This window comes from Euprymna scolopes, chromosome 27 (assembly GCF_053919585.1).
Source record: "Euprymna scolopes isolate OS-2025 chromosome 27, ASM5391958v1, whole genome shotgun sequence".
In the NCBI taxonomy this organism is placed as follows: domain Eukaryota; kingdom Metazoa; phylum Mollusca; class Cephalopoda; order Sepiida; family Sepiolidae; genus Euprymna; species Euprymna scolopes.
Genome location: NC_136508.1, coordinates 93,191,666 through 93,218,955, shown reverse-complemented (window position 1 = coordinate 93,218,955; position 27,290 = coordinate 93,191,666). Strand labels below are relative to the sequence as shown.

Genomic DNA, 27,290 nt, shown 5'->3' with positions numbered 1-27,290 from the left:
ATATTATATATATATATATATAATATTATATATATATATATATATATATATATAATATTATATATATATATATATATATAATATTATATATATATATATATATATATAATATTATATATATATATATATAATATATAATATTATATATATATATATATATATAATATTATATATATATATATATATATAATATTATATATATATATATATATATATAATATTATATATATATATATATATATAATATTATATATATATATATAATATTATATATATATATATATAATATATAATATTATATATATAATATTATATATATATATAATATTATATATATATATAATATTATATATATATATAATATTATATATATATATAATATTATATATATATATAATATTATATATATATATATAATATTATATATATATATATATATATAATATTATATATAATCTTCATTTACTCACGCAAATTTAATATACGAAAGTATAGATTTATGCGTAAACTTTAAGTATTTACTTCAAAAGTGCTCAATACGTCGGTAGAGCTAGTTAGTAATTTATAAAATATATATGGCGATTAAGCTACACTGAATATTCTGCGTTTCATCCACTGTAGGATTCGTCAGGCTTATATATAATATATATATATATATATATATATATATATATTATTAGGTAAAATTAAAAGCCAAGAACAATGCGAGAGATTTTTTTTTATATAGAGTAAAATTAAATGAAAACAAAAGGAATAAATTTCTTTCTTTCTTGTTTGTTTTTTCTTTTTCACACAAATTTTAACTCTAAACAACAGTCATTCTTTTTTTTTTTTTTCTGTTGTATTCAATGGTGTTAACCTAGCATATAGTATACTTTGAAATCCAGTATTATAGCCTTAAAACTACCCACCCCTACCCACCCCTTTCGCCTTAAATCATCACCATAATATCCCTCCCAAAATTATACATTAATTCTTAGTGATGTTGTCATCTCGCTGTAAAAAAAAATGCTCCTCCATAATAGACACCTTACACGCCGTTAAAATAGAGCCACCACACATCAAGTTAAGCCCCAACTTTAACCCTAAAACATATACTAAATACACTTAAGACTATGATAAAGACTCTATACACCTTTCTGCACTACACTATATTTAGAATTTGACCCCCCCCAACATCATCTGTAATTTTAATTTGTTTTGATCTATTTTGTTTCTAATAAATTCAATGCTAGATGCCACATCCCCACTATGTTACCTAGCATCTTCTCTACTCTTCTGATGAGAAGCATTAGGCTTTGAAATGCCTTGGCATAAAGAGTCTCTTCTATCCCCCAACTAATCGATTGTATTCCCTTATTGATTAAATGAATCAATCTATATCCACCAATATATAGCTATGTGAATTCATTTCCCACTCCTTTTTTTTTTTTTCATAAACCTGGTGTTTTCATGTACAAAATTAATTTTTGTTGGCGACATCAAATGGAAATAACATCTGACGAGTTGATGATGATAGGAGACTTTTATGAACACATAAAATCATAAAATTGCCATCCCATTAACGAAACATCTGTAATGAAGAAATCCAAGATGAAATAAACAAAAGTTACAAAAAGAAAAAATGTGGGTCTTTGAATTTCAATAAAGTTTTGTACTATATATGCTCTGCACCTATAAAGTAGATATATTGAGCTTTACTCCAAATTAATGGTGATTCAATTTTTATCATAAGTCTCCACCCGTTAAACGAAAACGGCATACATTGAAATTAACAATATTTCAAAAATAAACGTATATATATATATATATATATATATATCTTTTGTCATTTACGGTTGAGCAAAGAAACAGCTGTATCTTTAAATATAACTATCCAATAATCAAAAATCCCTCCTCTTCTCCAAAATACTATGCATGGAATTGTTATTAAAATTTGCAATTATTTCTAAAATACAACATAAAATATAATCTATTCTATGCTTGACTTGTCCACCAATTTTCAATCGTGAATATCCATCTTTTTTTCTTTTTTTTTTATGAAACTCGCTCCAGACAAGGCATAAAGCCATTGATCTAAGAAGTAAAAAAAAATTAAACAAAAAAACACAAGGTCAAAAACAATAAGTGTGATATGGATATATTCCATCCAAAAAACAGCAATTCTTCCCCATTTGTCAGAAACATTGCTCATGGAATGTGAGGGCAAAATAAGTGAAGCAAAAGTTATGAGGCTGCCGAAAATAAACAAAAGGCCCATTTTCTGTTCTTTATGTGGACTAATACAAAGCATTTTCTCGTTATGTTTTAGGCAAATGAAGAGATGTTTTGACCATTGTCATTCCTCAGCAATTATCAATACATTAACCACTAATCTCAGAGAAGGTAAAACCTGGGTGGATAGGTCTCTTAGAACTGCATATAACCATACTTCAGCCTGATAGAAAATGGTTCAAACTACCTGATTAATTGTCAGAAAACACCACCATGGGTAATATCAGGTTGACCTTCAGATTTGTTTGAATAGCTATTCATCGGAAAGTTTTTTTGTTTAGATTTAATTAAGGGAAGAATCCTATTTTGGGGTAGGGGGTATTTGGACTATTATTTATTTATTTTATTTATTTTTTTTTTTTTCATGTTTTGGCCGATGTAACCTCAGGCCATCTTCAGGTGCATTCACACTGGATGTTATTGGTGAATAGTGAAAAAATGTTTGGTTTATTTGCTTTTCCAATGAACACACCGGTTATAAATTTAAAACGCAAATAGCGCCAAGTCTTTTTTTTTTTTTTTAATTTTATTAATAAATTTGAGTCCTAGTTTCTACTTCAGCAAATGTTCTGCTTGTCATAAATTTTCCACAGATGCAATGACAAGGTGAGAATTAGTCACAGATTGCTGTAACTGTAAGCTCCAGAATTTTCACTAGAATCCCTTTAGTCAGGTTGCAATCTTAATACTGCTAGATGTCTGATCAATCTGCCTTAGGTGGCTCTACCAGGAACTATACTTCCTGACGGCATAGCTTTGACACTACCATGTCGGCACTACCCTGCCATGAAGAGTTGAAATTTTGGGCTGTGTTGGTCAGAGACTATACTTGCTCAAGAGTAAAATTAACTCACCCCCGACCTGAGTTTGAATAACTCTGCGATCAAGGAATGATTCATTTTATGAAATATAGAATGGCCTTTTGCCAGACTTGGTTCAGTGTTTTATTGTTTTTCATTTTCTGGTTTTTTTCTCAGGCTTGAGGTTAGACATTTCACAAACGACTTTCAATTTTTTGTGTCTCTTGCCATTTTGCTTATGCCATCTGTTAAAATCAGGTTATTATCAACTGATCTCTATTCTAATCATTCTACCACGTGACTTTACGCCATCGACATCAATGTGGGATACATGTTGGAGCGTTTCGGATGACATAACCATAGCAGTTGAGATGTCGTTGTACAACATCCTTTCTCATGGGAGCTTATAGAGAAACCTGCAGTTTTCTCTGTCCAATGTGCTGCAGCCAGGATTACATCATTTTGATGTTTGCCGTGTTTCGCAGCTATGTCTTACAGTACAAATCAGACATGTCCACAACTTTTGTATACGATAAAATCCCTGCATTTTGTAAAATTGTTGACGAATACCTGAAGACTCTTCATGTGGCAGACATACATTGTCTTATAGTTGTGTCAGTTCACCCTCTGGAATCAATTGGGTTACATGACTTTATTGACTCTTTCAACACCTGCAAAAACTTTTTCTTTCAATGGAAGGTGGATTTTGACGGGTGCTGTAAACAAAATTAGCAAGTTGGTGTATCTTTTTGTGGCGTCATTTATTGTGTCTTTTGGATTTGATAGTTTGAGGCGTCTGTTCTAAAGCTGAAGATGCTGCATAGATGTTTGTTTTATAGAACAATTATCACCAGACATTTATGCTGATGACACTTCCATTTATGGTAGCACATCTAAGACAATTTTACTGAAAATTACCTAAAAGCAAGACCATATGGATGCACATATGAAAACGTAACATTTGACCCAGGAAAAATTATGGGGATGTGAAAAATACACATTTTGGGGCTACTTTTTATTTTTCTCCTAAAACTAAAGGCATCAGTCGGGGAATCATATAGGTTTTGGCTTGTTTTAATTAGTGTTATTAGCAAACTGAGCATTAATTTTTCAGGCACGGCGATAAAAATAGATATTGGTGAAAGCTACAATCTACAGAAATATGGTCAGTTTTGGAACATTTACGAAATTTGTTTGTCTATATATATATATATATATATATATTTGTAGTCATCAACATACTATCCTGTTTCATCTATCACAACTCATCAGTGCCGCTAGACTAGCACCTCTCCCAAGCCGAAGATTGAACCAAGAAACATCGCGTTGATTGTCAGCAGATATCTTCCTACCGACTCACGGGAGTGGTGTATGCAAATAACCTCGCCAAATGTCTATTGGCATCAATTGAAATGAATTGTTCTCGTCTTCAGGAGGCCTTAAGTTTTGACAAGCTTCTGGGCTTGACAATTACTCCTGATCTTAAATGGAACACATACATCAAATCTGTTGCCAGGGCCACTGGAAAAATGGTGGGATCTTTCTATCGATCCAGTAGATATCTCGCTGCTGATGCAATTCTCTATCTATATAAGAGCCAGGTACGTCCAAGGATGGAATACTGTTGCCACATCTTGGCAGGAGCAGCTAGAAAGAACTTGTCCTGCCTTGATAGAGTTCAGAATAAACTTCGTAGCCTCGTAGGAGATGTCCTTTCTCTTCCCTGCAACCTCTGTCTCACGGAAGAGATGTTGCGAGTTTGTCTCTGATGTATCGTTATTTTCATGGAAAATGTTCGACTGAGCTTCAGTCTATGGTCCCCCCTCACCAAACTTTCACAAGAAACACTCGTCTAGCTGTAAACACTATCAATAATTCCCCCCACTCTTTATCTGTACCTAAACGTAGATTCTATGAACAAAGCACGCCTGTGGAATTGTCTTCCGTTTTCCTGCTTTCCATCTGACAACAATATGATTGTCTTCAAGTCTAATGTAAACAAGTTTTTGATGAAGCGTTCTATATAAGTTCACAAATTTACCGAATTTCCATTATTAATGATTACTATATTGTCCAATTGTCTACTGTACACTCTTTAACCCTTATCCTCGAGTGGTCTCTTGGCCTTGATAATGTGCTGATGCCTGTGTAAAAAAAACAAAAAAAAACAAAAAACTTTTTAGCATCAGATATCATACGCTTCATCTTTGCCATCCCTTTTTCCAAGCGCTGATTTCCTCCTGCTGTACTGACTTTCGTTGCGCTTGGTGCATTGATTATATCATTTGTATTCAGAATCTCTCGCATAGTATCGTTTCTGCTGATTTTTGTAAACTTGTCAAGGAGAATTAAAAACAAAAGTTAAGTGCAAATCTCTGAACTCTTACTGTTATTTTGGTCCTTATTTTAAGGTCATCCAGTGTTGCGGGCGAATGTGGAGGTGTTCCTTAGTTATCAGTGCTTCCAGGTCCACTTTGACCAAGAGTGGTAATACCTGTTAGGACATTTCTTTCTTGATGTTAGTAACGATTTAAATAATTCGATTGTACATAATTTTTTGTCTGTATTATTTCTTATCTAGAAAGATTTCAGAAAATAATTACCTCCCTTGTCACAATTCAAACTCTCTGGTCTCTTTTTTTTTTTCTTTTTATAGCAAAACAATTTTTGCTAATAATTAATTTTCTATCTTATCGTTTTATAATTTTTGAATATGTTCATTACTGTGACATAATTAAGTAGATACCATTGTTTGTTTTTTTACTTGAAGTTTAATATTTGAATTTTCAAATTTAACCTCCGACCTTCTTTGGATGCATCTTTTCAAACTCTGAAATCTATACAACTATATGAACCAAATGCTTTATTTAATTCACAGGGGGTAGATTGTTCACGTTCTGTCAGTCACGATTGGATAGAAATATTAATTATTGTTAAGCTTAGTTATTATTGCCTGTAGTGAGAATTGAACCTTCAACTTCCAGAAGACTGTCAGAGAAATCGTAGTGTACTCCGTTCCAAGTAATACACTTTTCAATATTGAATGTTTCTAGAGGTAATAATAACTAAAATTTAAGTTTTATTATTCTTTTGAAAATGGATCCAAACATTTTACGTTGGGACTTGCAAAGAAAAGGAAAATTTGACATAAACGTTTTTATCATCGGCGGCGGCCCTGCCGTTTAACAGCATTGGCATCCATGGCTCTCCAATGCAGGCAGCTATCCATAGCCCAAAACAACTCCACTTTTGATAATAATCCTGTCCAATTGATCAAGTTGTCTATGAAAATACGTCTTCATTGACCTTGTTTTTATGATCCTGGCATTCTACCAGTCAATACCAGATGTTTCGTGCCTCTTTGACTGTAAATGATAAATAATAAAGAAAGTCATTTGTCTTTTCATGAGTTTCCATCAGCATTCCTTTAGTGCATCTAGATCTAGTCCATATGTCCTTGTTAGAAATGTGATCTTTCCAATTGAGCCCTAACATTTGTCTTGCAAATCAAATTTCTGCACTATTAATGTGTTTCTGCATTTTGGGGTAAATAGTCCAGTTTTCGCAACCATATAACAAGACTGATCAAACATACCTCTTAAGAATGTACTTTCTAATCTTCAGTGTGAGGATTTTCTTTAATTTTTTTTTTTTTTTTTTTTTTTTTAGGTTCGGGGGGGGGGTGAAAAAGAAAAAAAATTACTTATGTCATCTGGTGTTTTACACGCAATTCCCTGGCACATTTATAACAGAAGTTCAGCATTCTTTAGCTTTTTCAAATTTCAGGTCTTTTAGCTACAGTTCACTGTTGTATCAACATAATTTTTCTCTAAGACCAACAAGTCGTGCATCTTGCTTTGAGAGGGGTGGAAGGAGGAGATATTGTGTACATGTCGAGCATCCCTTTCAAATTTTCACACGTTTTTCTTTTTTGGTTCCCAACAAAGGAGGGATTAGATCTAGTAATTCACTCCCATTCATCTGTTTGTTTGTTTTTCTCAATAACACCGTCTTGCATTTTTCTGAAATTTTGCACAAATATTATTTATGGTGAAAGTAAATTTTTGCTAGAACAAATTTTCCAGCATAACTCTGGTTGCCCCCCTGGGGCCATTATAGGAGTAAGATTGCTCCAAAATCATTTGTCCGTTCATTTGTTCGCACTTTTCTTAATCACTCCATGAATTTTTTTGAAATTTTGTAAAAACATTAGTCATGGTAAAATACATTTTTCACTCATCGAGGGGTGGGGGTATCCTGCATGCTTGTTGTTTTGTTTTTTTTTCTCCTCCCTTTTCATTCAATCTAGATGCTTATATATGCATTTCATTTTGTGACGTCACACTTATGCTTAAATGCTGATGCAACAATAACTCGGCACTTGAACGACTGTTACAAAAATAACATAAAAATTTAATATTTCTACCTAATCATAGTTGACAGAATGAGAACAATCCACCAATGTGGATTAAATAAAACAGTTCAATTCAAAATCCAGTAAGTTGGAAATCATCATCATCATCATCATCCTCAGAAACGTTAGGAAAATGAGAATTATCCTCATTTCAAAAAATTCTGAAACGTTTGCTTTTTTGTTTTTGCAGAGTATGTTAGCGAGTCTAATCCCTATTGAAGGTATCGGCATGTTTATTGGACTTCTTCACATGTCGCTCTTGTCCTCATCGTACGCATTTGAGTATCGATGGTTCAACATGGGTAAGTCAATCATTTTGCAGTTTCTATCATTGTTTGCACGGTGCCAGATTTGACTAACGCCACGCTCATTGCAGGACATGGCTCTTCTGAAGGGCAGCTTTAGTCTTAACAGTGTGAAAACGAAACGGAATAAGTAAGTTAACACGCTTAATTTCAACCTAATGTGTCCGCAATTACATCGTTTAAAATCATTTTTAAAGACAATAAATCTGCCACGCTTAAGTTTTATCTCGTCATCGTTGTGTGTATTTGAGTATCAATGTTTCTGTCGCAGCACGAGGGAAGAGAAAGCTAAGTAATTTGTGTTAAGCGATATACACGCCAGAAATTCTTTTCAAAGTTAAACGAATCAGTTCTTTCGACTTCTGTCTTCTCGCAAACGTCGTATTCTTCACAAACAAGTTCTTTTCAACCGTCGACTGACCAAAAAAAAAAAAAAAAAAAAAAAAAAAAGAAACGACTCGCCATCTTTGTTTCGGCTTGACTTTTTATAGCCGTCGGGCGAACCCAATTGTTGCAGTAATGCGAGTATCGCGCACAAACGTTTTTCTTTGTAATCTAACGGTCCCAGGTTCGCTCTCCGATGCAGGCACGCACAACTCATCCTTTTTGTGTTCTTTTTCGCATGCTTGTCACACTCTTCCCTGATCTCGAGATCACACATATGACAATGCTGGGCAGGTCGTTTCGTCCGGGTACTTCACCTTAATGGTACAGATTCAGGAACTTCCTCAGTGATACCGTCGTTTGCCGGATCATTAAACTCGTCCTGCTCTGGATCCTCATCATCTTCTGAAGAGCTTCCGTCATCAGGCTGTTCGTACAGCAGTGGGTCTCGTCATCTGATTAATTGAGTTCATCATTGATTATAACGTCATGATGGCATGCTGGGCGCACATCTTTTATGTGGCGTGGTGTTCCGTCAACTGATATTGAGTGTTGACTATTTATTTTTGTCACTGTTCCTGTGCCAAACTGCATTGTGCATCTTCCCCACGGATTCTTCACCCAAACCGCATCCTCTTCCTTGTACGGATTAGCCACTGTGGTCTCAAGCACCCTCACTTCATCGATACCTTTGATACGATTCCTATACTTGTATAGCATATTCGCAGGTGCTGTCATGGCTTTCTTGTCATCTTTACGTGTGACGTTGTACCAGTACACTGCCTCCAAGATCGTGCATCCTGTTCTTGCCGCAATGCGCTTTATAGTGTGATGGGATCGCTCGATTATACCGTTTCCGGAGGGTACGTGGGCACACCGAAATCGAATGTGCATGCCCATATTTGTGTAAAATCAGCAATTGTCTTTCTGCAAAACGCTGCACCATTATCTGTGAGCAATTCGATCGGCGGCCCCCTTTCACAGAATATACTCTGCAACTCCTTAATGATGCTAGCCGAATCCTGTCAGTACAACTGCCTCCAAATGGCAAAACGGCTGGGACCACAATCTATCAATGTCAGTACACTTGAGTACCAAAATGGGTTATATCCATACGTCACGTTAAGCCTACCTGGCTTCCAATGCACCGGAGCTGGATCTATGGATTGGCATTCTTTATAATCCCCAACCACCAATCGCACTTGAGTTTCAGTTATTGTTGGATTGACCAACTTTACAAAGTATCGTGTCCTTTTCACACCGGGATGTCCACTGGACTGATGAATTGTCTGTATGTGAGTCGTGTTTGTGTTCTGCGGCCACAGCGTACACAAGTTCTCTGGGTTCTGTTGCCTTACGGATCTCATCTATCCACCGCTGTGGTACTTCTATACTAATGCTCTGTGTTGCATCAAGGTCAACCGGCACCATTCCTACTCCGCAGCAGCTTAGTGTGCTTCCATCTTCTGGGGTTACTTTCCTCGTCCTCTCCTTGCAACATGACTTGCAGACCAGTGACTGTGTGCATCCGGTATCCACCAGAGCTGTGCGTGGTAGTCATTGCACTATCCAACAGGCAATTGCTTGCCCCTATGATTCAGTCCATTACACTTGTAACACCTCCGTGAAGTATCTGTCTCCTTAGGGTTAACTGGTGTCGATCGTCCAGCTAATGCAGCTTGCTCTGGAACTGAAATAGCACGAGCACATACCAGCACATGAGATAGATCCAAGTTATCCATCTGGGATGATTACCACAACAAGTTTTCCGCATGTTCCGGCAAACTAGCAATAAATGCAAATTGCAGGCATTGATCTGATATGCCGCCAAACAGGGCTGCTAGCCTGTGCAGCTCTGCCATAAAGACGTTGACTGTTTCACCTGATTGAAGACGAAGAGCTGCAAACTACTTCCATGCAACAAACGGATCCAAAGCAAACACTGTGTACAGGGTTTTCTTCATACACCCAAAATCGGCCCACTTTTCCTCACTTAATTGCTGGTACACTGCATAGGCGCCGCCTGACAAACGCATTGGAATTACACATTCAATGCGCTTTACGCCACTTAGCTGCCATATTAGTTCAGCTTTCTCCAACCACTCCACTATTGACTCAGTCCAGTTTGCAAGAAGACAGAAATAGCTTGTCGCAGTACGAGGGAGAAGAAAGCTAATTTGTGTTAAGCGATATACACGCCAGAAATTCTTTTCAAAGTTGAACGAATCAGTTCTTTCGACTTCTGTCTTCTTGCAAACGTCGTACTCTTCACAAGCAAGTTCTTTTCGACCGTCGACGGACCAAAAAAAGAAACGACTTGCCATCTTTGTTTTGGCTTAACTTTTTATAGCCGTCGGGCAAACCCAATTATCACGGTAATGCGAGTATCGCTCAGAAACGTTTTTCTTTGTAATTTAACAGTCCCAGGTTCGATCCCCGACGCAGGCACGCACAACTCATACTTTTTGTGCGCTTTTGCGCATACTCGTCACAGTTTCAACGTGGTAAATGACAAACACTTTTCAGTTTGTATTATTGCTCATGCGGTACCAAATTTGGCTAATGCTAGGCTCATCACTCATTTAAGGACGCAGCTCTTCTGAAGCGGAATAGCTTTAATCTCAAAGAGCGTGTGAACAAATAATTTAAAATGTCTATTTCGATCATATTCACATTGTTGGATATGGAGATGTGGCGACGCACATTTGAAAGCAGAGTTGTGCACATCCGTACATTCCAGATGAATTTTGATCTACATTTTTATGTCCCATAAAAATAACCTGAATTGTAACAAAAACAAAAAATTTAGATTCCAAGGTCAGAAGTTATGAATTGCATGATAAAAAATAAAAAAGAAGAATGTAATATCTTAATATTTTTTATTTCCAGGAATGGCGAGTGATATTTATATAAGAAAAAGTAAACAACAGAAAACGAGAGAACAGACACAGCGACAAGCATGATTGACATACGTCAACCAAGCCCCTACAACTAACGTGTCTCTCTCTCTTTTTATCGATGGGAAAAAAGCTTAATTATAAATAAAACTTATATGTTGATAAATTCGTCTCTGCTTTGATTTTGAGAATAACGATAAAAGAATTGTCGGTGTGTAGAGTTTTTGGGTATTGTCCTTTGGTGCTTTTGCTCCAGGTTTTTCAGAGCTGATGTAATGCTCTCTCCGGGTAGTCGTTTCAGTGGAGGGTTATTCTTAGGTTGTCCATCTCCTCCTGGTATGTGTTGTCATCGCTACATATTGTTCTGGTGTTGTAAGCACGGGACGATTCCTTTTTTTCTTTTTCCTTTTTTTTTTTTTTTTTTTTTTTTTTTTTTTTTAAACATTATATGCACATTAGATGGTGGGAGTCAAAAACACTCCACAATTTGCATAATATATAAAGGGCCTGTCCGAAAAAATTTGTAAAACTTGCAGTCTATATGACATCAGAACAGTTTTCAAGAGTGGCTCAACTCTCAAAAAAAAAACTTAGTACGAGTCCAGCTCTTAACCAAAATTCTCATGACAAAAAAATGCATATATGAAATTTTATGCAAATGCAGAAAACTACAAAGGTGAGCAGTTGTCCCCTAAAAGTAAAGCTAGAAGAACATCGTAAAACCGTGACATGGGAGGAGGTTAAAAAGTCAAGATGACATCAGGAAAGAAAAAGGAACACACTGCTCTTTATGGAACGAGGTCAAAATATTTTACAGAAATGCAAGATGAAGAGTTAGGGGAATTAAAGAAGTGATACGTGTGCTATATAAAAAAAAAAAAAATAATTACAAAGCAGACATAGATATCAGCAGTAAATGGGCACCTCTAATTATTAGGGCTAGGAAAACAGCATATTCTTTTCATTGTTTTGACTCTATAGAGTGATGTGGTTCTCGATTGATTAACTGTTGTATATATACTCGAGAGCCAAAACAATGAAAAGAATATTCTGTTGTCATAGCCCTACTAATTATTGTATTTATTTGCTTTCCCAGCAAAGCAAATTAGACACAAGGACGTTTTTTAATGTGGGGGAAAACCAGCTCCCCTAAAAGTAGGATAAAAAGGTGGCACCCTGGTTGTGACCAAAAATAATAATTGTCCAAGTATAGAGGGTTTCCTCTCTATTGACTGGTACAAATTATCTTCAGTGCAGCATCTGCAGGACACTTTGATCCCGGCCCGAAGGCGAAGTAAAAAACAAAAATTGCACACCACTTCCTTTAATATTTCTATGGTACAAGGGAGATAATCCCATCAAACTTTATTAAAGTTACCCCTCCACCTCCCCGTCAACTAATTTTTTTTTACACATACAAAACCATGACGAAAAAAACGAAAACAACTCTAAGAATACGAAACCATTTACAGAGCCAGTAATTTTTTCGTTTCTTTTCTAAGATGGCAATCAACATGCCTGACTAAGGTCGGAGGCTAAACTGGCTGAAATGTTGCACAAATAGCACTCAAGATGAAAACGAGTTTGATCAAAACCAATAATACAACAATCAGCCCTTATCGGAAAAAAAAAGTCCAGAAATGTAGGATCTATTTAAAGAATATTCACTTTTGTTCTTTTTTTTTTTTTTTCAGGTTGGGAAGTCCACCAAAGAGTAACGTGTGTGGAAAGGAACTGGCCGTATTATTTTGGGTTTGGTTTACCCTTAGCTCTTTGCACTTTAATGTTTTCATCACAGTTGGTTAGGTGAGTAAAAAAAGTTCACCTTCCTCCTTGTTTTGTTTTTGTTTTTTTTAAATTAATGAATTTTTTTTTTTCTATTTATTTAATGTCATGTTTTTCATGTTCAGAGTGTTGCATGTTGTCTAGTTTATGAACAGCAACAGACCTAAAGAATAAATAAAATCAATCAACTTCGAGTTATAGGGGATGAAATATTTATTTTTACGAAAAACATTTAAATTTACAGATAAACACATTTGTTCATACTGATAAAGCAAGACTTGCATGCTAATATTAAGTCTATAACGTTTTAAAGTGCAAGGAAAATAACTTAACTTTGAAATCAAATGGTTATTCTCAAGTGGCCTCCGGACCTTGATAAGTAGTTACTCCTTTGTATTTGAGATGCAAGGGGGACAACTCTTAACTTAAAAATCAAATGCTTATAAATGAATCAGATGAGTGTGAAAAAAGATTTGATCAACAAGAAATTCTAGAGAAATCTTTGTATTTACCTAAAATTCAGTTCTTTTAGTTGATGCTGGGAACGGTCTTTTCAAAGTTTCTTTCGGCTGGAACAACATCCCAGAAACCTTGCTGGAGCTCAAACAAGTCGGTAGCTCACAGGTTAATGACCGTTTACGAAAACTGACTTGTTTGCGAGCAGTGTGTCCTTTTAAACAGAATTTCCTGATTATTCTAGATTGTTCTTCTTGGGTTGAAAAAGAACATTTTTTGTGTTCTCTTGAAAGTTTTTCTAGATTGTTCTTAAAATTAGTGAAAAAGAACATTTACATATTTATTTATTAATAATTATTTATTATATATATATATAATATGTTATTAATTATTATATTATCAATTATTTTATTATGTATGTTATTATAAAGTAAATACTTTATTACTAGCTGTCAGTCTGGCATTGCCTGGTCATACAATATACTTTAACATGATATTTTAATTTATGCAGATAGCGTTATGTATTATTATAGAATGAATCCTCTATTGATTATTATATATTATGACGAATAATTTGCCCAATGAACTAATTCGCAAAAAAACAATTTTTAAAATAATAATATCGTTCATCAAATTCTGTCTGTATTTGTTTACAATATCTTGTCAGATGATATTTGAGCTTGACGATGAATGCCCTGGAAAAGTTACTTCTGATTAATGTTTAGTTTTAAAATATGCAAACGAAGAAATTACTTGCAGTGATTTTAAATGGTATTTCTTCTTTTATCGCAAATTGAACTCATTAATAAGAAAAAAATTAAAATAAAATGGTGACGTACATCTGGGCTTGAACAGGAGATCATTCGATATGTAGCTGAATGCTCTACTAGTAAGTTATATCTCCAGATTATAGTAAATCTGTTTTTTAAGAAGAAATAATTTGCTGAAATTTTATTATCTCCCTTGCTTGGTGTAACGTAAAATATTCCCCTGTAAAAATTATTCTTTATCTATAAAAGAGAAAAGCTATTTTTAAAATCAGATTTTTTGGATCTTTGATATGTATCAGAAGAGTTTCTGTACAAAACATATCTAAGAACACTACCAGACATATAAATTAACTTTGTGTGAATTTGCAAAAGATAGGCTCAGCTGTTTTGGAACGTATGAGGAAGGAACTCACATGCACACACACACGCACACACACACACACACATGCACGCACACACACAGTGACTTTTATATAATAGATTGTATTCATTTTTATAAAGAAAAATAAAATGTCATAACAATTTGTATACAGGATATGCTTTCTCATGACAAGATGTCACTCTTCAGTTCTATTAATTCAGCGGGTCATCACTAAATTCCACCCTGTCATCTTGCCTAATCGCTTTTTGACAAATTTTCCTTTGCTGGCCAATCTTGCTACGATCTAAGACGATTTATCCAAGTGGATAAACACGCCACATAACCGTACCAGCATAACTGCTTCATCTTAAAGATAATCTTTATGCTCGGCAAACGTATTGCTTTCAACAAATCATCTGATTTAATACTTTGGATTTGACCATATTCAGCTTTCAGAACGATATAAGCAAATCACTTAATCTATGTCTGTCTGTCTCTCTTTTTTTAAAGAGCATTAATTATTGTAGTAAAGATTTAAAATTAGATTTACGTAAGTCTTCAAGTCTAATGTAAACAAGTTCTTGATGAACCGTTCCCTTTAAGTAATCCAATTTACCAAATTTCCACTACCAATGCTTACTATAACATTTTCCCATTGACTACTGTACATTCCATGACCTTTATCCTTGAGTGGCCTCCAGGCCTTGATTAATGGTGACTCTTTTGTAAAATAGGTACTTGTACAGTTTAATCAAGACATTAAAAACATGAAAATATCGAAAAATAGGTTATTGTATGTATCCGTTTTGGACGGAAGATGTCAAAAAAAAAAAAAAAAATTTCACTTAATTTAATCAAGTAGTTTTTTTGTTTTTTTTTTTTACAGCGGAAAAACACATTTTTATGACAGCATGTTGAAGGTAGCCATCTTTGAATTTTTTGAACACTCCACGAGGAGATAACTCTGTTTAAAACGCCGACACTCCCTCCCCATCTTTAATACTAGCTTTTCTTCCTAAAAATCAAACCTTTTGCTCAGTATCCTAACAAATTGTATTTTCACTGTAAAAAAAAAAAAAAAACCTTGATGAAATTAAGTGAAATTTTTTTTTTTTTACGAACAACTTCATTCCATAACAGATACGTACAATATAAACTTTTGCGATATTTTCATTTTTAAATGTCTTGATTAAACTATACAAGTACCATGAAAAAAAAAAGTATTAATCAGAAGGGAATTTTTCTTGGTATACCTTGACAAGACTTCTACTAAACAGAAAGCTGAAGTCAAAATGAAATAGGTTTATTTAACATAACCAACTTTCTTTTTGTTCATAATCGCTTGAACTGCATTGTATTCTTTCTTCTTTTTTTTTTTTTTTTTAAATAAACCCCTTCATTCATTTTTGGGTTTGTAAGATGACATACTGTTTAGCACTGTACAAGGCACATTCTGCTACTTAATCTGACAGTCATAGTTTTTAAATCAGTAATTGATATATTTCTCCTATGTCAATCGATATAAAACTGATGTGACTGAATTCAAAATAAAATTTTCTTTAAAATGGTATTATAATATTTGGTACTTGTACAGTTTAATCAAGACATTAAAAAATATTGAAAAAAGTTATATTGTACGTATCCATTATGGAATAAAGTTCTTTGAAAAAAAAAAATTTCACTTAATTTGATCAAGTAGTTCTCTTTTTATACAGCGAAAAAAACAATTTATGATACAAAAGGTAGCCATGTTTCGATTTCTAGGAAAAGTTATTATTTAACATAGGGAGGAGAGGGGGGGGGTCTGTGCCTTAGACTGAGTTATCTCCCCGTGGCGTGTTTTAAAAATCCAAATATTGCGCTGTCATAAAAACATGTTTTTCCGCTATAAAAAAAAAAAAAATTTCTATCAAATTAAATAAAATTTTGTTTTGGAGAACTTCATTTCATAACGGGTACGTACAATATTACTTTTTTTTTTTTCAATATTTTTAGATTTTAATGTCTTCATTAAACTGTACAAGTACCTAATGTTTTTATTGTGGTTAGTACATTCCAATAAATTGCAACTTAATTCCACCTATTAACTATGAAACACGCGGTGATGGCGTATCTGCAAATGGTAGATGGACGCACGCATTTTAGGTCTGTTCATCTAAATACTCGTCAATGACATTTCATATTTTGAAAACAATAAGAGAAAAGAATCGTCTTTATCACAGAATTTGAACAAAACACGTGCGACTTTCCAGTCAAAAGTTAGAATATCTTGAAATTGAGGCTTTCTAGTACAAAAATAAATCAACATAGAAACTTAATTCAAACAGTTCGTAATAGCCAATATATTTATTTCTTTTGTTATAAAATTTGAAAAGAATTGTTAAAAACTTTTTACGTGCACATCATTAGAAATGATAGCCAGCGCCGATATTCATGGTTTCTTGAGTACCATGCGATGCCGTTATGTAAATTCATAACAAAACGTCTGCAATGAGGCATACATTTTTTATTTTTAATTATTTAGAAATCAGTTTTTGATTATGGAAAGGAAAACAGTATTTTTGTCAATGTTCTATTTCGGTGTTGTAAAATATTTTTTTCCAAAAATTGTATAGAAAGTTTGGTGCTTATTGCACTAATGTTACGTTGCTATTTTTTTTAAAATAGTATTTTCAAGTTTTACGTTATCTTTTTATTAAATTGTTAGGTGAAAATACAGAATAATTATAAAGCACTCCCCCCATGTTAAGAATGGATTTCTAAACATTATTTCAGCACGGTAACGTGAGTGCATAAGTACTGAAAGTTTATTTGTATAAAACTAAATGAAAAACACATTTAAATGGGATAAGAATGTTTAATACAATAAATAAGATGTCCAAGATCATATTCTGTTACTGTTAATTAATAAATACTGAACATTTCATTAAAATGGGTTGATTTCCCGAATTTTGGTAAATTTTTAAGTGAAGGGATGGGAGTCTGAAAGGTAGAGAATTGCATCGGCAGTGAGATATCTACTGGATTGATAGAATGATCCCTCCATTTTTTCAGCAAACTTGGCAACAGATTTGATGTACATGTTCCATTTCAAATTAGGAGTAAAGGTCAAACCCAGAAGCTTGTCAAAACATAGAGCCTCCCAAGACGAGAGCCATTCATTTCAGATAAGGATCATTGCTGATGTAAAGATAGAACCGTGGTTATAGATGCACTAAAATTAACCAGCCACCTCTTTCCCCATTACACCACATGATCAAGATCAGAGGAGAAAGAATCAGAGAATTACGCCCTTTGAAATGTTGCCACAGATGGTAGTGTCGTCAACTTAAATGTCTACGAATGATGTAAGGATGTGATTTGGGAGATCATTGATGTAGATCAGGGAGAGAGTTGGGCCCAGGATGGAACCCTGAGGGACTTCTGAAAACTTTTCATGATGGAGTTTTGGGATTTGTGGAATAGGTCAACAGACTTGCTTAGAGCAAGGCAAAGACGGGAAAGTAAGAGAGAAAAAGAAACTAAGAAAGTTGGAAGTCGATGGACATTCATTTCTTTTTTTTTTTTTTTTTTTTTTTTTGCATGGTGCAGAACTCAAATTCACATATGGCTTAAAACTGCACCGTTTGTTCATTTTCCCCAGGATTTGACGTCCGTTGGGGACTTTTGGGGCTAAATGGGAGGAAGGGGGAATGCTGAACTTAGTCATTTTTTTTTTTATGCCTCGTTCACTGTGCACTCACGGGGGACCATACATGCTTCACTTTGTTTGTTTGTAACTGCATCATTACATCTGTATAAATCTTTTTATTCCAATCCAAACTTTGTGTGTGCATCGACTATGAACTTAACTAATTCTTTCTCACCCCCCCCCTTATCTTTTCCAGTGGCTGCGTGTTTTCGCTTTTGTTCCCGCTCTTTATTATAAGTGCAAATGAAGCCGAAATGAAAGTTGGAGATGTTTTGTAAGTAAACAATTTATCTTTCTTATTTGACTCGTTTGCATTTTCATCAGATTTTAAATGTTTACATCCGAATTTTAATAAAACTAGTGAAAACGTGGACCTACAGATGTAACATATTGTAACGTTACACATGCAGACACCATCGCAAGGAAGCCAAGACAAAGAATAACTCTACTCACTTTTTTCTGTTGAGACAACATACATTTATTTACAGGTACTTTCCAAAATAATGCCTTGCCTTTTGTTCAAACCTGTCGCTCTCAGCCCTGTGTGTAACAGGTCTATCACTGTCCTCTCTTTAACGTCATCCTTGGTTTGCGCACACATCTGGGGTGGGGTAGCACACACTCATTCTATCACCTATGACTGGGTAGGAGTCCTAAGTAATTCACAATTGTATTCCAGGTATGGTACTGAGGATTGAACCTTCAACCTTCAGAAGACTGTCACTTACAACTGAATTTTTACCAAGTACTTTATCCATTATGCTATGGATCATTGTGGATAATTCTCGTATGAATTTTGGGAGTCTTAAAACTTATTCCTGTTTTTAGATGTACAATCTTACAACTCCCTATAGATCGACAAGGTACACCTGAAGAAGCTCAAAGGTTATATCAGTTAAAACGTGACCATAACACTCAAGATGAGAACAGTAGTCTGAATAATCCAAATAATATGAATTATCAATCCTCATCTAAAAAATTCAGAAACCATTTATTAAGCATTTATGTCACAGTAAGGACCAACATATGGCAGTTGCATGCAAATGACCAAGCAACAATTTATATTTTTTTTGTTTCAACATCAAGATCTGACATATGTTTGGCTGTGTTTGTATATAAACAATGTATTTGAAATAAATTTTGATTAATATTTAATTGACTTGTGGGTTTTTTTTTTTTAATTTTTAATTTTTTTTATTGATACTAAAAGGAAGTAGGAGGTATTATTTTTTTATTTTATTTATTTATTTATTTTTTTTAACTACACTTTTTTCTTCCATACCTCTTCCCAATTTTTATTTTATTTTATTTTTTTTTATTTTAATATTGTATTTTCACCCCAAACAAGGCATAATGCCACGTTAATGTAGGGGGCTACTATCTGGGGCATAATTGCAGGGATACTAATTAGGGAGTTTATTCATTACTTCCCTTTACTGGAGGGTGGGGAAGATCATGCACATTTTTTAAATGCGTCTTAATTTCTTTTCATTGGTGGAGACCTCAATTCTTCACTTACCAAACACTTCATAAGATAAAACAAATTTAGCTTGGTCTATGATAATGTGCTAGATAACCATGGTTTAATCTGTTCTTGAGTGGCGGGGAGCTCTTAAGAAATCTATTCTGGCTTTGTGTCATCTTTTCACCGAGCAGCACTGGTACACAGGTCCTGCTAGTTTAAAATTAAAACTACTTGATCAATTTACATGATTTTTGGAATACGATATATATTTATTTTGTCACAGGTACATACACCAAACAGATTTTCCTTTTATTTTTGTTTTTTTAGTGTTTGACCAGTTTTGTGATGGGACTTGTTCGACTGACTCTTGTTTGTTGATGTTGATTTGCCATTATAAGTTTTTTGATTTGGGTAGTTCATCAGATATTAGTTGGTGACTAGTTTGATGATGGTTGATTTCCCCTTGCTCCTATGGAAAGATCCTTGGTAGACACTGATTTCTGTATATTACTCTATTCACTGTAAACATATTTCTTGTTTTAGTGTCTAGCCTGTTAATGAGCTTATGTGGCCAGTTAATAATTTTAATGTTTTTGTTAATAATTTTAATGTTTTTGTTAATAGTAATTGTCTGTATTTTTGAGATGAGATGTTTTCATTGATTGAGATTGTCGGACTGACTTCCTCATCTTGGTTGTTATGGTCACAACGTTTCGGCCGTTTTATCCTCCGGCCTTCATCAGGTGTTTTGTCTCGAACTGGGGAACCGTTTGTTAGGAGTCTCGAACCCAACCCTTTATTATTATTACGGGGGTACCGTGTTCGGACTCCAGCTAGGCTCTGGGACATAGTTGCTAATTCTCTGTTTTGAATGTTACTTTTTTACTGCCTTCGTTCAGGATTGAACTCAGCACCTTTTGGGTAACTGTAAACTTTGATACAACCTCTAGGACCACTCGGCCATATGTCACTAGCAGAGCCTAGCTGGAGTCCGAACACGGTACCCCCGTAATAATAATAAAGGGTTGGGTTCGAGACTCCTAACAAACGGTTCCCCTGTTCGAGACAAAACACCTGATGAAGGCCGGAGGATAAAACGGCCGAAACGTTGTGACCATAACAACCAAGATGAGGAAGTCAGTCTGACAATCTCAATTCTTGTTAATAATTTTAATGTTCTTGTTAATGTTGTTAATAATGCTAATGTTGTTAATAATGCTAATGTTGTTAATACAACTAATGCTGTATGTTTATCACATGCATGGCAATTTGGACAAGAACTAGTTTTTTTTTTTTGTTTTTCGGTATTTTTTCTTTTTCCGTAAAAACAAATCAAAGTTGGGAAATTAATCTTCTTTTTTGCTTTCTTTCTTATGACTACTCGAATCAATTGATTCTTTATAAATATTTTTATTTTTATTTATTTTTTATTTTATTTTTTTTTTTGCAGTAGTCCGTTCCCTTTGAAGCTGTTCACACCATCCGCCCAACTCACCAACTCAATCTTTCACTTTTTGACTTCAAAAACAAAAAAATCCAATCACTGAAATAATTAATACGGACACTTTCTTAAAAAGAAAAACAAAATTTTTTTTTTTAACTACCTCGACTGGGTTTTCGAAGGAGAGACTCTTAAAAAAAAAAAAAGATCTACTCCGCCTCTCCTCACAATGTTCAGCGGATGACGATCCTGTCAATTCCAGCGCTCTCTTTCTTGTTCATATCTGCTTTCCAACATGATTGCAAAGATAGTATGTATCCGTGTTTATACATGCAAATATGACGATTACGTAAGATTTCGTCCAGAAACGAAAATGTCTGTCATCAGACTGACTTGTATGTTTTTTTTTTAAATTTTTTTTTCATTTTTAAAAAGTGATAAAGAAACACAAAATATACACTTTAAAATATTCATTTTTTGCCAAAAAACAAAAACGACACTTATTTAAAATAAAAAAAGAAAACTTGAACTTTTTTCTTGTTTTTTTAAGCTAAAAAAAAAAAAAAATTATTTATGATTCTTCACAATTACCCTGCCATGAAATCAACATCTTATTATTTATTTATTTATTTATTGGTAATGCAGAATTTGAACCAGACGTAACTAACTGGCTGCTCAGCTTTGCTCGGAACATGATGTCAACTGCCAGCCTTTGCCGAGCATCACCAATTATCAAAGCATAACAACACTATTCAAAGAAAATGCTGAAAAAAACATTTAAATATAAAATAACCAGAAAAAAGATATATAACAAAAATAAAAAAAAGAAACAACCTATCATAACAAATTTTTTTAAGTGAAAAAAGAAACAAGTTGTATTTTTTTTTTTTTTTGTTCAAACATAATTGAACAAAGCTAATTAGAAAACCAATTTTTTGTGTTTTTCATTTTTTTTTTTTTTTTAACAGAAATTAAAAAACGACAAAAAAAGCACTTTGCATTTTTCTTTTTTTTTTGGCATATTTTTCCTTATTTTTGTCACAAATGTAAAGTAAACTTCTTTTTTTTTTTTTATTAAATTAAGACAGCTGGGATATTCCGTTAGGATTAGATATACTTTTCTACGGTCGCATCTTATGATGTCAACGTAGAGTGAAAAGAGACGGCGGATGTGGAAGAAACTTTGCTAACCCAACTGGGTAGCTTTTTTTTCTTTTTTGACAAAGACACTACTTATCAAGGCTTGGAGGCCACTCGAGGATAAGGGTTAATGAGTGTACAGTAGTCAATGGGACAATATCGTAGTAATCGTTACTAGTGGAAATTTGGTAAATTTGTATACTTAACTCGACGGCTTAAGAAGAATTTGTTCACGTTGAACTGGAAGATGATCATATTTTAGTCAGAAATGAGAAAGTAGGGAAATGGAAGAGTTCCACAGGCGTGCAATTCTAAGAAAGAAACTTTGTCCATGGAATCTATGTTTAGGTACAAATAAAGAGTGAGGGAAATTATTGATAGTGGTTTCAGCTAGAAGAGTGGTTTTCGTGAAAGTTTTGGCAAGGGAAGACCGTAGATTGAAGCTCAGACGAGCACTTGCCACAAAAATAACAATAAAGCAGAGACAGGCTCACAACTTCTCTTCTGTGGGAGGGAAAAGAAAACAGCATCACCCACTAGGCTACAAAGTCTATTTTGAACTCTGTCAAGATAGGATAAGATCTTTCTAGCAGCTCCTGCCCAGATGTGGCAACAGTACTTCGTCCTTAGATGTATTTGGCTCTTATATAGATAGAGAATTGCATCAGCAGTGAAATATCTACTGGAGTGGTAGAATGATCCCACCATGTTTCCAGCAAACTTGGCAACAGATTTGATGTACGTGTTCCATTTCAGATCAGGAGTAAACGTCTGACCCAGAAGCTTGCTAAAACATGGAGTCTCCCCAAAACGAGAGCTCTTTATTTCAATTGATGCCAGACAAGGATCAGGGCATTGATGATGTAAATATAGAAGCTGGGTTTTAGATGCATTAAAATTAACCAGCCACCTCTTTCCCCACCATACCATGTGCTCAAAAGAGGAGGAGAAAGAATCAGAAACAACTTGGTCATTTACAGCCTTTGAAGTGTTGCCATAGATGGTAGTGTCATCAGCATAAATGTCTACAAATGATCTTAGGATGCGATTTGGAAGATCATTGACGTAGATCAGGAAGAGAGTTCGGCCCAGAATGAGGGACTCCAGCATTAATACTGTGAGCTTCTGATTTTTGCCCATCAACCACTATTACAACACTATTAGAGAGAAATGAGTTAATAATTGAGAAGACGTTTCCACCTATACCATAGCTGGAGATCTTATGGAGTAGACCATAAAAGATCATCACTGGCTGGTCCTGTTTTTTTGTTTTTTTTCTCCAATATTTTCCCCACAAATCGTCTGCTCGTTTGCTGCACATTGATCAGTATCTTACATCAGATTACAGTCAAATTGGAATGCATAATTTCATGTTCCAAGCGTAATCGAGTGGACGATTAGTTATGTCTGATCCAAATTCTGCACAAGTACCCATTTTTTTTTTTTTTTTTTTTTTTTTTTTTTTTTTTAAACACTTTGAAACAGAAGACATTTTTTGTAACAAATCAATGTTTTGTTTTGATTTCAAGTTTGGTTATAGTCGGCTAATGTACTTCCTAACTTCCAGCAAAGTACCACCAGAAAGTGTTGACAAGGCAAATCAGTTTCTTCACTTTTTTTGTTCTTCAGTATTTCTATTGTGAAGCGATTTATTCAAATACAATATAAGGAAAGGGTATTATTGAAAACAGTCTTTATTTGCACTTTTAATAACAAAATTTTTTAAAGTTTTTATTTTATTTGAAATTTTATAAGAAATATGTTTATGAAATTATAAAAATAAGTTGTTTTTTTTTTATTCCTTTATTTTAAAAATAAGTTTATTTGAATTTACCAGAACTAAGTTTGCCCAACTGGGCAAACTTGGGTCCTTGTACTGGAAAAATATCCAGTAAATAAAACGTTGTTTAGTAAATCGTTATTTTTTTTTGCATACACCAAACATAGATATCAATATCACTAAAACATCCGCTGGGTCATAAGCTTCATTTCGGTACCTAACTTGCCTGGGTGGGTTGCCTGTAGGCTGAGATAAACCATGACACACACACACACACACACACACACAGTAAGAAAATTTATAATAAGATTAATAAATATGTTTATGAAAGTATAAAAATAAAATTGAGATCAAAATAACAAATGAAATTATTGAAATCAAAATAAAATTTCAAACATCATAAAAATGTATCCAATACATAATATTCCCAAAAGTTTTAAAAGTGTTTTCAATAATTTAAAAAAAAAAAAAAAATTTCAATAATTCTTTATTAAAATAAGACTGAAAACTTTTCGATGATTATTTAAAAAAAAAGAAAAAAAAAAAGAGCAATTGGAAAAACGGAAAAAGAAAAATACATGCATGGAAGTTAGGAAGTACGTTAGCTGACTATAACCTCAAGTTTTATATAATGAGCAAAAAGTTACCTCAACGGCTATAAATTAAGTATTATTTATATTTTTATTTGGGAGTCACCACTTATCAAGGCCTGAATACCACTCGAGGATAAGGGTTCATGAATATAAGGTGGTTGTGTAATAATTGTTAATGGCGTAAGTTGGTTAGAATTTGATTATTTATGGGGACGGCTCAACAAGAACTTGTTTATATTGGATTTGCCATGTTGTATTCAACCAGGAAGCAAGCCAGCGGAACAGTGTTCCACAGACGGACAGTTCTAGGAAAGAAGCTTTGTTCATTGAATCTGTGTTTAGATTTAGGCACAGATAAAAAGTGGGGAAAATCGTTCAGTGGTTGTAGCTAGTCGAGTGTTTTTTTTTTGTGAAAGTTTGGCATTATCAGTCGACTGTTTTAGATCTCAATGAGTTGAGGAATGAACAGCTGATTTTTAAACGAGTAAAAAAATTGTCATTCAATTTTTGGCAATTATTATATTTATGTCTATTGCAGCAGGTTGGACACCAAGCGTGATTTTGAGAAGCATACGCACTAGGATACAGCACTTTCTATCTAAGCGTTAATATGTATTAGTTAATATATTCACTAGCTAACCTATCCATTCTAGTGATTTATTATGTAAAATTTAAAGTAAAACAAAACAAAAAAACATGAGATTGTTTATCTGACCATAAGAATACCCACACAAGACATTGGGCTGTTTTTAAAAATGAAGTATCCTTTTTCGTGATGGCATGATTGTTAAAAAGCACCAAAGATTTTCTTTATTCATTTATTTTTTTAGTGCTTGTGCATTTAGTTGGATTTCCAAAAATTGCATTTTAAATACGCTATTACATAATTACAAATCATGTCGAAATTAGTAAGAATTACAAAAAATGCTCTCGTAGGAGATCTGCTTAAAATACTTTTTTTACAATAAAACATTTGTATTATCTATTTATAATTATTCTTGATTTTATTATAATATTCTTGATTTGCCATTTTTAAAAATTTTTTTTTAATGTAAAATAGCAAAATTTAACTGCAAACAAGGGAGATAAGCCAGTTTGTCATGTGAAATTTACCGCAATAGAAGAAACTGATAAAACTGTATTTGATAAATTTTATTTAATTTTATTTTGTAATTATTTTTTTATTCTATCATTTAAAAATTTTTTTTTTTTTAATTATTTCGACATGACATGTAACTACGTAATGTTTTTTTTTTTTTGTTTTTTTGTTTTTACTTAAAATGCATTTTTTGTCCAATTATAAGGCACAAGGGTTTTTTTTTTTTTTTTTTTTTTAGGGGGTTTCTGTGAAAAGGACAACGGAATTCTTTAATTCCTTTTTTGATATATTTTCTTTTTAAACTATTGAATAAACGACCTTATGCAAGAATGTTTATTTGAATGTCTTAGATTTCGATGAGTTGAGGAATAAACAGCTGATTTTTAAACGAGTAAAAAAAAAAAAAAATCGAGCAATAAATTGAAAACCATAACAACAACAACAAAACAAAGAAAAAGCTTGTCTTCACTACATGTTTCCTGCTTTTTTTTTTTTCTCCTGGCATGAAAATGTGTCAACTATGATGTTTGTATTTATCTTTGCCTTGTAGAATACCTTTTTTTAGTTTTGTTTTCTTGTGCAAATTTTGATTGAATTAAAAAGTAATCCCGTATCGTTTAATTCTTTATTAGACAACGAAAGTGATTTTTGTTTTTCTTGTTTTTTATTGGATTTTTTTTTTTGTCTTGTTTTAGGTTTTGTTTTTGGTCGTCGTCGTCCCCTCCCCCCCCCCCCGACAAAAGGAGGGTGGACTTGTAAATTCACTCTTGTCCGTCCATCTGTCCGCACTTTTCTCAATAACTATGCCTTAAAATTTTTTGAAATTTTGCACAAACATTAAACATGATATGAGTAAAAAATAGTAACAGAATGGATTTTCCGGAAAAACTCCGGTTGCCCCTCCCCTCCCCCAGGGATGCCTATCGGATTAAAATAGCTAAAATTCACACTTTTGTGCTTATTAAAAAAAATTGATGCCTTGGATTTTTATAAAACTTTCTGAAAAGTTGTAACTAACTGATTTCTATATAATTTTGTTTGTCTATACTTAGCAATAACTCTTGGGTGTGCCCCAGGGTCTCTTTTAGGGCTAATAAAAACACTCCATTTTTGGGACTATTTTACCATGAAACTTCCTCCTTTATGGGAAGCTTGTTTAACCCATTGGGGTGAATGTCACTGGTATGCATGTAACCCTTATCCTTGAGTGTTTTTTAGCCTTGGTAAGTCAATAATTTTAAACTTCCCTTATTTGTGCATACAATTGTTTTCTTTTTAATGGTTCTTTCTTTCCCATTATTTTTTTTTGTTAAATCATATTTCTTTTATTTTCCATTAATTTTTTTCCTTAAAATTTTTTTTTTTATTAAATCATATTTCTTGGGGTGTTTTTTTTTTTTTTTGTTTTTTTTTTGTTTTTTTCCATTAAATCATGTTTTCTCTTTTTTCTCTGAAATGCATTCGTCATATCACCGCAGATTAAAATTTAATTCGTTTCTTTAAGAGTCCAAACTCAACTCCTTAAGTCATTCTTTTTTCTCCCAAACTCTGGCCACAGGTTAAAACAATATAACCAACTCCTTCCATAAATTTAGTACCTATTTTCTTCCAGTTTCCTTTTTTTTTTTTTTCTTT

At 33.5% G+C, this 27,290-nt stretch overlaps 1 protein-coding gene across 2 annotated transcripts in view; it reads left to right on the top strand.

The window, feature by feature from the left end:
- The window catches only part of LOC145248995 (etoposide-induced protein 2.4 homolog), a 75,244-nt gene extending 53,672 nt beyond the window's left edge, over window positions 1–21,572 (top strand). For both annotated transcript variants that reach the window (XM_080110840.1, XM_080110841.1), the window contains exons 7-10: window positions 7,679–7,790; window positions 12,769–12,880; window positions 18,334–18,411; window positions 21,053–21,572. In XM_080110840.1, coding sequence (XP_079966966.1) covers window positions 7,679–7,790; window positions 12,769–12,880; window positions 18,334–18,411; window positions 21,053–21,149 — 399 coding nt within the window. In that variant the 3' untranslated portion in view covers window positions 21,150–21,572. The remainder of the gene's footprint in view (window positions 1–7,678; window positions 7,791–12,768; window positions 12,881–18,333; window positions 18,412–21,052) is intronic.
- Window positions 21,573–27,290: the final 5,718 nt, after the last annotated feature.